This window comes from Drosophila virilis, unplaced genomic scaffold, assembly GCF_030788295.1.
Source record: "Drosophila virilis strain 15010-1051.87 unplaced genomic scaffold, Dvir_AGI_RSII-ME tig00003822, whole genome shotgun sequence".
In the NCBI taxonomy this organism is placed as follows: Eukaryota; Metazoa; Arthropoda; class Insecta; order Diptera; family Drosophilidae; genus Drosophila; species Drosophila virilis.
In genome coordinates, this window is record NW_027212957.1 from 480,686 (window position 1) to 493,137 (window position 12,452).

Genomic DNA, 12,452 nt, shown 5'->3' on the forward strand with positions numbered 1-12,452 from the left:
GTCTTGTTGGTTTTTCTGCCCACTGTTTTATGTTGTATCAAACGTCGCTGGTCCACGTACATGTTCGAACGACTTTAACTGATATAGCCGTCGGACCGTTTTTACGTACGCTTCAGTGACCTATTCGAACCAGTTCGAACTTTGCACATTATTATTTGTTGCTTTTAACTTGCCAATATTTCGTAATTGTTGTTACATATATGCATTTGTTTATAGTGTAGGAGCCGTCACAATTCAAAAGTCTTTAACTTCAGCTTGTATGAAACACGTCCACTTTATTCGCTATCTGCTAGAGACTAACTCCAATTTCTTTTAAATTTGTTCAACACTATTTTCTTATTCTTACTTATCGAACAATGCTTAACAGCTAGCTTTCGATAGGAGGTGCAGATTCACTACTGTGTCGCTAGCACCCTGCTACAACTCAGCCATCCTGACTTTAAGATTATCCTCGATCTCAGCCAAATATTTTTTAAAATAAGTTACAATTGTGCATACTTTTAAATTATATATAGGTTTACACCTATGCTGCATTGGCTTCTTAAATTAACATTTGCGCTTACTTATTATATTTTTCTTGAACAATTTAGTGTTCCACATCTTCAATTTGTTGTCCAATGTCTTATATACTGAGCACTCCAAACGCCTTGATAAGGATTTCGAGATAACTGAAAACCCTTAATGTCTTTGCGTCTGTTATATATGGGCCCTTATTTTTAGGTATTAGCATTCTGGAAACTGCTGCAGTTCTACCAACATTTTTTACCATAACAAAATCGCCAGTGTGGTATTCGCCCAGAACATTCTGCTTTCTGTTACAAAAATTTTAATTTTTCGCCTGCGCTATTAACTGGATGTGATGTGCTTTTTGCCTTATCTTCTAAGTTTCGCTCGTCTGCTGCGTTTAATGTTTTGGTTCCTTCGAACTTTTCACTTAGTTCGTCAATAATTTGTATACCCTGTACCCATTAAAATGGGTATAAGGGTATATTGTATTTGTGCGAAATCCAAATGTATGTAACAGGCAGAAGGAAGCATCTCCCATAAAGTATATATAGTCTTGATCAGCATCAATAGTCGAGTCGATCTAGCCATGTCGGTCTGTATGAATGCAAGGATCTCAGAACCTATAAGAGCTAAAGACTTGAAATCTTTAATGTAGGTGCTCCTAGTGCCTGCGCAGAGTTTTTTTCCGATAATCGATAACATATTCCGTTTCCAAGCAATCGATAAAAATAGATATCGAAATCCTGTTTTTGAGCAAATTAGGTAAATAATAAGAGCTAGAGTCACCAAACATGATATGTTGCTTCTAGAATATTATATATTGCCTCTCCGCTATCACCAAAGAGCTGTAAATCAAGTTAATAACCCAACTTTTCTTGCCAACCAATATAAGCCATTATTGAAGTGCAATTGACTTTTTCAGAATATACAAATATTCTTTGGTACAATAAGATATACTGGAGAAAATTTCATAACGATCGGTTAAAAAAAAACCAAAGTTATATGCAACTGCGTAATTGAATGGGGCAGCAGCTTTAGGAATATCTGTAAACATTTACACACAAACATTCATGCGCATCTGCTTCGCATTATAACAGCATGGTAATTGCGACTTTTTTCTGTAATGCTAATTTAGTTTTTATCATAAGTCCTTAATAATTGGTGTTTTTTGCTGGTGTGGCTGTTGAGTAGAGTCGACAGTAAGTAATGCGGCCAGTTCCGAGTTCGAAACCTGCCAAGGGAACTTTTTTTTTTTAATTTATTTGGTGTTGGAATAAGAGGGTTCAGGGTATTCCCTTGTCGGGAGTTCCCGGCTAGAACCTCTTACATGTTTAATTTTATTTATTATTAATAGTCGACAAAACGAGTGTCTTGCTCATTATTTAATAGATTATACAATAGATTATGTAATTATATGCTAAAAGCATAGTTAAATAACGTAGTTTTCTAAATAGCATCACCGACCGATGGAGGTGTTTTCTTTTCCAGTCCGGCCAGCTGTGCCCCTTCTAACTAAATGGTGTAAGTAGGAAAAAAGTGTTCTTATGTAAAATTAAAAATAATCCTAATTTGCTTTATTAACTAAGAATATAAAATAAATAGAAAAAAAGAATATAAGAAGATTGTTGGTGAAGTAAGGAAAAGTAAGCTACATATAAAGAGTGGGTCCTACGGAGCAAAACCTATTCAGTCAAGTTTAAAAAGTAAAATGTCATGGTGCACAGAGTCAAACGCCTTACTGAAGTCAGTGTAAATGACATCAGTTTTCATTTTCGATAAGAAGTAAACTGAAGTAGAATAACCGTAGTTACCGATTCTTTACGAATGCATGTTGAACAGGGGGAATCAACTGATTTGCTGCAAATTCGAAGTGATTATTTTTTCAAATAATTTGGGAATAGCGGAGAGTTTTGCAATGCCCCTGTAATTTTGTATGTCAGACTCTCCACCTTTCTTGTGGATAGGAATGATATAAGATTTTTTCCAAAGAGATGGAAAGGAAGAAGATTCAAGGAATAGATTAAAAAGCTTAAGCAATGCATATAGAAGGGAAGAACTACACTCCTTGAGTAGACAGCTAGGCCCAGGAAAGTTAGAAGATTTTAAAGAGCTTATAGCTTATACTAGAGAGGAGTGTGAAATAATGGGAGGAGGTATAGAACTAGCGGAAGAAATAGTATAAGGGTATGAATTAGTATTAGGATAGACTGAAGAGTAAGTTGATTGGAAAAAATAAGCAACAAGGTTAGCAGAATCAGAGTCATTGCTAGCTTTATCCATCCCTAGCATAAAAGAACGTGGCAAACTTGAAAATGTACACTTCACGCTTACAAAATTATAAAACTGTAAGTAAGATAAGTCACATAGCTCTAAGAGATTAGAAACAATTGAAGTTCGACAGGACTATGGAATAATTAGCCAAGATTGAACACGAAACAGACTTTGTAAACTTCTTAAAATATTTAGATTTTTAATTTTGTAGACGTGACAATCTGGGAGTAAGCTAGGGTGGTTTTGAGAAAGTAGTCGAAGCAATTAACTTGGGAATATACATATCTGAGAGGGAGTTTAGGGTGTTATAAAAAAAATGAATGGCAGTATTCAAATCAACCGAGTCATTTAATAAGGACCAATCGGTTGCATAAGTAAGCTGATTTAGCAATGAATCATTCCCTTTGCGAGAGCAACGGCGGAGCTTATTACCTGATGAGCACGAAATGAGAGTATTACAATTGAACATTGCAATCTCTAAAGTAGGATGATATGCATCCTCAGGAAGGAAGCGACCTGGAGACATTAGCAAAAATGTAGTAGTCAATAAGTACGAGATCAAGAGTTCTATTCAAATAATTAGAAAATTAATTCATTTGAAACAACGACATGTCTAGCATGCAATCATTAAAATCATGCTGATTTGAGGGTACTAGATAATTTCGGCAGTGAATTATGACCATAATGTTCGAAAACACCTCAAAATCAGATATGGTTGAATTTATGTTTCTGAAAATGCGATTCTATCCGAAACCGAAAAGCAGGCCATAAAAAATGTTTAAGTTTGGAAATTAGACCTCTGACATTCTGATAATGAATAGAGATTTGGTCAGAAGACGAAGTTGATTTTTTTGGAGCAGAAATAGTACCCTGTATTAAAGGGACTGGAAGGGTGACAGGCTGGTTACGCTTTTTATACCCCGAATCCATTAAAAATGGGTAAATGGGTTAATTTTATTTGTGCAAAATACAAACGTATGTAACAGTCAGAAGAAGCATCAATAGCCCAGTCGATCTAGCCATGTCCGTCTGTCTGTCCGTCCGTCCGTATGTATGAACGTAAAGATCTCAGAATCTATAAGAGCTAGAGATTAGGTGCTCCTAGTGCCGGTGCTCCTACGCAGATCGAGTTTGTTACCGATAATCGAAAACTTATTCCGTTTCCAAGCGAAATCGATATCGATATCCTGTTTTTTGGGCAATTTTGGTAAATAATAAGAGGTAGAGTCCCCAAACTTGACATATAGCTTCTAAAGTAGAATATATATATGTATATGAATTTGCTGTTGGAAGAAGAGGGTTCAGGGTATCCCCTAGTCGGGAAATTTTTTTTATACTCTTGCAGAGGGTATTATAATTTCGTGGTGAAATGTGTAACGCATAGAAGGAGACATCTCCGACCCCATAAAGTATATATATTCTTCATCAGCATCAACAGCCAAGTCGATATAGCCATGTCCGCCTGTCTGTTTCTATGCGAAACTTTGCAAAAGCCCCTCTTTCTTTTGCACACAGCACATATGTCAAAACCAACTGGATCGGACCACTACATCAGATAGCTGCCATAGAAACGATCGGTCGAAAATTAAGTTGTTGTATGGAAAACTTTTTGTCATTCGAGATATTTTAATTAAACACGGCATTTAAAGATTTAACTATGCTCCCTTCATTTTTTTAAGATCTTATTTACATCGGACTACTATATCATACATCTGCCTTAGGAACGATCGGTCGAAAACTAGGTTTTTGATTAAAAACCTTTTTTTTTATCAAGATATCTTGCCCAAACGTGGCATTAACTATTTTTCCTGTGCTTCTTAGATACGGGCAAAGCACTATAAGCATTATGAAAAGGTTGGGTCTGCAAGGGTATTAGATCTTCGGAGTGCCGAAGACAGCCTTTCTTTCTCGTTTTAAATTTAATTGGGAGCTCCCGACTAAATCCTCTTACTTGTTTTCTATTTTTTGTTGCTGTTGTTTTGTTGCTGCGAATTATTATTGCTTTCGCATATTTGCATTTACAAATGCCGTTGAGTGATCTATACAGAGGAGCGATACGCTTCGCTTTATTCATATCCAAACTGAGACTACTGATATATAATTTTGCTTACAATATGATGAAATTTTCAACAGTAGATCTTATTGTGCTGTAAAGAAATTATATATGTATATTTTTGCATTGATCTAAACATACATATTTTATACGGAGCCAACATCAGCACAAAACATGCATTTATATGTCAACAAAACATTGGGATCATGATCAGTGCTAGAAAACTAACAAAATTAATTTCTTACTAGCTAAAGCCAGAGCAGTGAAAAACAACACATATATACATTTATATTTTTATGTACTTATGTATGCATAATTCACGCTTACATCCAAAGGTGCTTGCAGGCCATTGGCATTCGAGCATACACTATCCAAAACCAAAAGTGAACCAATCCATGTGTGATTTTTCCTTAACATAGTTATTGCACAAGAAGCGCATTGTGTAAAAATTATTTAATTCTTCAATTTTCCTGTAAAATTAATCGTTAGTACCTAAGGTAATATATCATTTAAATAAGGCAAGCATATCATGGATAAAGCACAAGCACTTTGCGTCGATCGTAAGTTCAAAACTTTTTCGCTTAATGTAATTCGGAAAGGAAGCGACGCAAAGCACAATCGACCAGCTTTGCTGAAGGCAGGCAGTTTAACCTCTATAAGCGTTTACAAAATTTAAAAATTGCTAAGTATGATGTGCAAACTAGCATATGGAACTATGATTGGAAAAGCTTAATCGGGAAATTGCGTAACGGGAGGGATCAGAGTGATTTCCTTAAATCATAAGAACACCTCGACTCCCATTTCTTTTTTTTTTCGTTAGTTTCTTTGAGAACCATGGATGCCTATCAGACCTTGCTGGGTGACTAAGAGGGATATAGATATCAAGAGCAAATAAAAGGTGTCATACTAAAGTTGAAGTGCAACATCAATGTCTGCACAATTGTACTGTTGAGGCCGATCAATGGTCACTTTATGAATATCAGCCTTACGAAACAAACGGACACTGTCAGCTTATTCAAATTCCTTGATAGGCAGTCGGGCTGGTTTGTCAAATATCAAAAGGGTCTTCAGGAAGTGTAAGCGACAACATGGTCGAACGAATCCAACACGCAGATAAAATCAAGAGATATATTTTCACCGCACCCGATTAACATGCCTAAAGAAAATGTATGTAGACTATCAATAAACTCAGTTAACGAACAGGAAAACAGATGTGCTGTATTCATCGGCGATTACCAATTAACATCAGGGAAATCAGAAAGTAGGGAGAAGATCGATTTTAGATCGTTAAGATGGGTTAGGCAAATAGACTTGTTAGATAGTTTGGAAATAAAGGATCATAAAATAAAGGCACTGAAAATTCAAAATACAAATCTTACAGCTATTAACTCGATCTCCTAGCTGGGCCATTCAATGAGTTCTGAGGAAAGAGCAGACCAGACAGCGATGAGTACTCCTCCTTCGATACGGGAAGCTCGATCCCATCTATAAGTTGAATTAAAAAAAAAAAATATTGACGAATCTGCGGTGTCCGCTTTTTTTTTTTGTAACTTCCTCGTTCATATTATTGAAGGTGCCGGCTTGCACGGTATAACTTATCTAACGAACATCTTTGTGTCATAGCCGTAATAGCATGTAAGGGGCTATATTTTGAATTTTGTCCGTCTTAACCCAAAAGCGATAATATGAAAATTAGCGGCAAGATAATCTTGGTAAGGACAATAGTAGACTTAAGACCTCTAACATTCTGATAAGCAAAGTCAAGTCAAAGGATGAAATATGCCCCTCATAGCCAAACTTAAAATTTTTCACCGTTAAGCCTGGGAAAATATTGGCCTGCCAAAAGGCTTTAACATCATCCGATGAGAAGCAAGAATAAAAAATATGTCTCGACGAAAAATATTCTCGCACTGATGTCTCACATTGCGGAACAGAACTTGTATATTCATCAGTCATCACAGTAACAAAGGAGTAGTAAGCTGCTGAATTGCAGTCGGAGGCTGAAGGGTAATTGTGTAAAGGTAATTGTGAGCAATGGTTGATTGGCTGATTGATTGGAAACGAAATAAGTTATCGATTATCGGAAGCAAACTAGTGCTGCGGGGAATTAGAAGGACCTACACTAAAATTTCAAATCTCTAGCTCTTATAGGTGCTGATATCCTTTCGAATATATAAACGGGTGGACGGACGGGCGGTCGGACGGAAGGACAGACGGGCAGGGCTAGATCGACTTTGATGCTGATTAAGAATGTTTAAGAATATATATACCTTATGGGGTCGGGGATGCTTCCTTATGCCTATAAATAAATTTGCACAAAAAACATAATATCAGTTTAGCCCATTTTCAATGGGTTCAAGGTATTTAAAACAGTATTTCCTCTTTGATTTTATAATAAGGCAAGCTGTCGATGCTTTCAAACAAATTCGTTCTGGGAGGGTAATAGGGGGACATACATACGTTCAAAATATTAAGTTTCTAGCTCAGAGGTCGATGTGACACACTGACGGGCATGGCTGTGTCGACTCTGAAATTGATGCTGACCCAAAATATAAACACTTAATGAGATCGCAGATGCTTCATTCTGCGAGTTATATTTTTTCACAAAAGTCAAATATGTAAATGGAAGAAAATAACGCCTACCAGAAATACAAGAAGGTTATGTATATAGCTTAAGAGTAATATTTAGCTAATGTATGTATATAGAAGTATTTAGGAAATATATATTGTATGTGTTATTAATTTGTATCTTTAAAAAAATATTTTAAGAAACTTACACAGTATATTCAAAGGGAAGGGTACACTGATACCTTCCCCCTCAGCATTAAAGCCGACACAAGTATAATTGCCAGCCGTATCCCTTGTTACGCCTTGCAAAACCAATGAATAGTTACTTATAACAACTCCTTGGGAAATATTGTGAACCAATGGTATTTCCTGTAAAATAAGTTTTATTTTCTGATTATTATTATCATAACATGTAAGGGTAGTCTAATCGGGAGTGCCTGATAAGCCGAATCTTTATATACCAACACCAAATGCAGCTCGCACTACGCTCTAGTTTGCTTTATGGAAATAATAATTAATAAATTACATTACATTAAAGCTAATTCTATGGTGCAGTCAACCTTAAAGATTTCATAGTCATAACAAAGCTTCTCAACCTCCAGCAGAAAAGCAACGGCTGACCAAGGTTTTAGAATGAGTTAACTTGAGCGACGGATTAAGCATAGGACTACAAAATACAAAATGACACAAAGCTGTTCGTTAGATAAGTTTTATCGTGCAAGCCGGCACGTTCAATAATATGATCGAGGCAGTTACTAAAAAAAAACGGACATCTCAGATTTCTCAATATTTACTTCCAAATATAACTCTTTCAGATGCGATCGAACTTTCCGTCTCGGAAGAGGAGTACTCACGGTTGTTGTTCCCATCTTGGAAATCTTGGTAGCTGTAAGAGTTGCAAGCTATCTTAACGCTATAAAATCGATCTCCTCCCTACATTCTGTTAAGAACCTCGTTTTTGGCGACTTTAATCTACCTGATGTGGATTGGTAATCGCCGAGCTATACATCCCATCTGTTGCCCTGTTCATTACTTGAGTTTATTAGTAGTCTACATAAATATTCTCTAGGCTCTTGATTTTATCTGTATGTTGGATTCGTTCGACAGTGTTGTCGCTTACACTACCTGAAGACCCATTTGATATTTGATCTACCAGGTCGAGTGCAAGGAATCGGAATAAGCTGACAGTGCCCGTTTGTTTCGTAAGGCTGATATTCATAAGCTTAGTGACCATTGATTGGTCTCAACAGTACAATTGTGCAGACATTGATGTTGCCATTTAACTATAGTACGACACCTTGCTCTTTAATATTTGAAATCACAAAGCGAGGTCTGATAGGCATTCATGGTTCTCAAGGAAACCATTAAAAAAAAAAAATGAGGCGTCGAGGTGCAAAGAAAGTTAAAAAATCACTCTGATCTCTCCCGTTACGCATTTGTCAGATCAAACTTTCTACGCATAATTCCATATGCTATAAGGATTTCCATCGCCCTCTTCGTCTTTAGTTTGCAAATAATTCTATGCAATTTTTAAGGGCTAAAGCGCGAATACTTGTCCGGGCATCGATCTATTCGTAATCTTTTTCCAGCCATCTATTCGTAATTATCACCCTTACCCTTATCAGTTACAGAGGACAAACTGCACCTTTAATCCAATTATAGCGGAAAGTCCGCTTTTAAGCGACCTTAAAACAATCGCCGGTATACTCACCGGCCGCTAATATTGTCTCCGCATTTATGCTTAGGTGATGTGCGGCAATGCTTGTTCACAAATCTTGGCACTTTTTCTGAAAGCACTTCAATTTTTTTGACCATTTGGAAGGAATCGCTTATTATCCCTCTCCATAAGAAACGGAGTAAGTCCGATGTCGAAAAGTATTGGGACATTTCCAAATTATATGCTATACCTTAAACTTTTCAGAGGATCTTAACATCATCTATCATCTATAAAAAATCACTATCCTTTTTGAGCTTACTTCGCTAGTAATTGATGGCTGTAATAGTAGAATGCAGACTGACGTTATGTATACTGATTTTGACAATGCTTTTGACGCAGTTCATCACTGCTTCAGAGAGTATTCGTTCTCGGCTTCCCCAGTCAATCCTCTGAACTACATCTCAGAATGTTTGTGTAAAGGAACCCAAAGCGTTATTTTTAGAAATTCGTTTACCAAGTGAATTCACATGACTTCCGGGTTTCCTCAAGGTAGCCATCCTATCCCACTACTCTAAGCAGTTTCCATTATTGATAGGCGTTGATGATTTGATATGTAGCTTGCATAAAGATATGGCATCATGTGGTCCTGATTTCAAGTCAACCTGTTCAATCTAAGCTATTTAAAATTCAAGGTATTTCTCATGTATCAGGTAGCCACAATATTCTATTCAACATAACAGAGTTGAACTTGTATGGAAACAGTTTTTATACCCTGAAACCATTAAAAATGGGTATAAGGGTATATTGTAATTGTGCAAAATCCAAATGTATGTAACAGGTAGAAGGAAGCATCCCCGACCCCATGAAGTATATATATTCTTGATCAGCACCAATAGCCGAGTTGATCTAGCCATGTCCATCTGTCTGTCTGTCCGTATGTATGAATACAAGAGTTGACTTGAAATTTTAGATGTAGGTGCTCCTAGTGCCTGCGTAGATCGAGTTTGTTTCCGATAATCGATAACTTACTCCGTTTTCAAGCAATCGATATAAGATAGATATCGATATCCTGTTTTTTGAGCCAATTGTGTAAATAATAAGAGCTAGAGCTAACAAACATGATATGTTGCTTCTAGAATATTGTATATATGTCAAATATCTTTCATTTTATACCTATCGCCACCTCCCCGCTCTCAACAAAGAGTTATAAATCAAGTTAATAACCCATCTTGTATTGCGCACCAATTTAAGCCACAATTTTAATGAAATTGACTTTTGAGAATACAGTAAGATATACTGTAAAAAATATTATAAAGATCGGTTAAGAAAAAACCAAAGTTATATGCAACTGCGCATTTGAATGGGGCAGCAGCTTTAAGAATTTCTGTATACATGTACACACACGCATTCATGCGCGTCTGCTTCACATTCTAACAGCATGGTAATTGCGACTTTTTTCTGTAATGCTATTTTAGTTCCGTTTTATCATAAGGACTTAATTATTGGTGTGGCTGCTGAGTAGAGACATAGGAAGTCTGGCGCGAGTTCGAGCCCTAACGGGGATAATATTTTTTTTTGGCTGGTGTGGCTGTTGAGTAGAGTCGACAGCAAGTAATGTGGTCAGTTGCGAGTTCGAACCCTGCCAAGGAACCTTTTTTTTTTAATTTATTTGGTGTTGGAATAAGAGGGTTCAGGGTATTCCCTAGTCGGGAGCTCACGACTAGAACCTCTTCCTTGTTGTAGTTTGCCCTTTGTGGTTTTCTACAGTAGACATCTGGTGATTTCCTTCTTTAAAAGGTCGCCAAACCATGCTTGGTGTAATATTTATTCAAAAGTTAATAACGTGTGAACTCGACTCTTCTGGGTTAACTAGGCAATTAAACTGCTCTATCCCTCTAAACTAACACCTTCACCTTCACCTTTATTGCTGAAATGTTGTACTACAAACTATGCATTGCATGAACCGTTCAGGGTATTCTGTAATGATTATAACAAGTATAAAAGAGTATTCTGCTCGAAGTCTTCTCTTTCTCTTATAGAGTCTATTCTTAACTATTTAGCAAGTAAATAGTCATTGCTTATAATCGAGGTTTGTATTCGCTTTTGTACTTCACGACTCGTGTCGTACGTAACACGACTCCGCCCCTTGGTCAGTTGGGCGGGAGCGGGGCTGCAGCACATTCTCGTGAAAAAAAATATTCGGCTCGACCCGTATGCGGTTATGAAATCCACCTTACAATAGATACATCTGATGATATATATATGTATAAAGACAAAAGTGACATTCAGAAAAAATCGAATCAAACTATGCAGAGAATTTAGTGACATACTTGGATTAGAATCATCACCAATTCCCAGTAACATTTATTACAAACAAAATTTAAGATTTTTTATAATAAATAAAAGAAAAGCTGTCCGAGAAGTCAGAAATTGACAAACAAGTCAAAAAACTAATTAACGATGATTTTATCATCATTGATATATATCAAATTTATTATCAGAATACAACAGACCACTTCTCTTGTTTCCCGCGTAGCCACTCTCAGACATTTCAAAAAAAAGATGTCGACTTGTAGATGTTTAGTGATAAATTTAAAGAAAGTTATTAACGGCGCAGTCCCACTTTCAAGACTTGACTATATTTTTGATTAGTATTAGCCACTGTTTTAAGAAATGTCACATTTTAAAATTTCACATATTGGTGTTCCACCGGTTGTCGGTAACATGTCAATGACAAAAGTACCGCTTCTTTAAATAAACAGCTAATCGAGTTTCTTTAGTTTACATAAGCGCCGTAAAGTTCATCTTCCAAAACTCAAAAATTGCGCTATCGAAGTAAGGGCTCCATTTTAGCTATTTCTTATTTAAAATTGCCGCTTGCCTTCTTTTATATACCAGCTGTTTATGTTTACGAAATGTGTTTTCTTATGGGGAAACGCACAGGGCGCATTTCACATATTTGTCAAAAATGTGACATTTTCTGAAATGTGTCAGAAATGTGTACAGTGGACAGAGGCTATTAGATCAAGCCAAAAACTTTTCATGACTGGGTTGACGTCTGAATTTCGCAAGATAGAACTAGAGAAAAAATTAAGAAAAATAAGTTAAGTTATCGCAAGCAGAGGTCCATATCGCTTCTCGCGATTACCGTATGGGTTAAATATAACCCGCAAAACGTGCCCATGATGATACTTGTATTCTCTGACTAATACCACCACGCAATTCATCACAATGAATATTCAAATAATGAAGGTCGCTAGCAAATAGATGTTACCAAACGAACAGATTTCATATCGAACGAATATAATTATGAGAGAGGCTCTAGTCGGGAGTTCTCGACTATGGTATACCCTGTACCCTCTTCTGGCAACGCCAATTGCAGCTCACGCTATGAGT

General features: G+C 36.6%; 1 protein-coding gene across 1 annotated transcript in view; it reads right to left on the minus strand.

The window, feature by feature from the left end:
• side-VII (sidestep VII) overlaps positions 1-12,452 on the minus strand; it is a 168,826-nt gene that overhangs the window by 130,335 nt on the left and 26,039 nt on the right. The window contains exon 2 of the mRNA XM_032433972.2: positions 7,609-7,768. Coding sequence (XP_032289863.1) covers positions 7,609-7,768 — 160 coding nt within the window. The remainder of the gene's footprint in view (positions 1-7,608; positions 7,769-12,452) is intronic.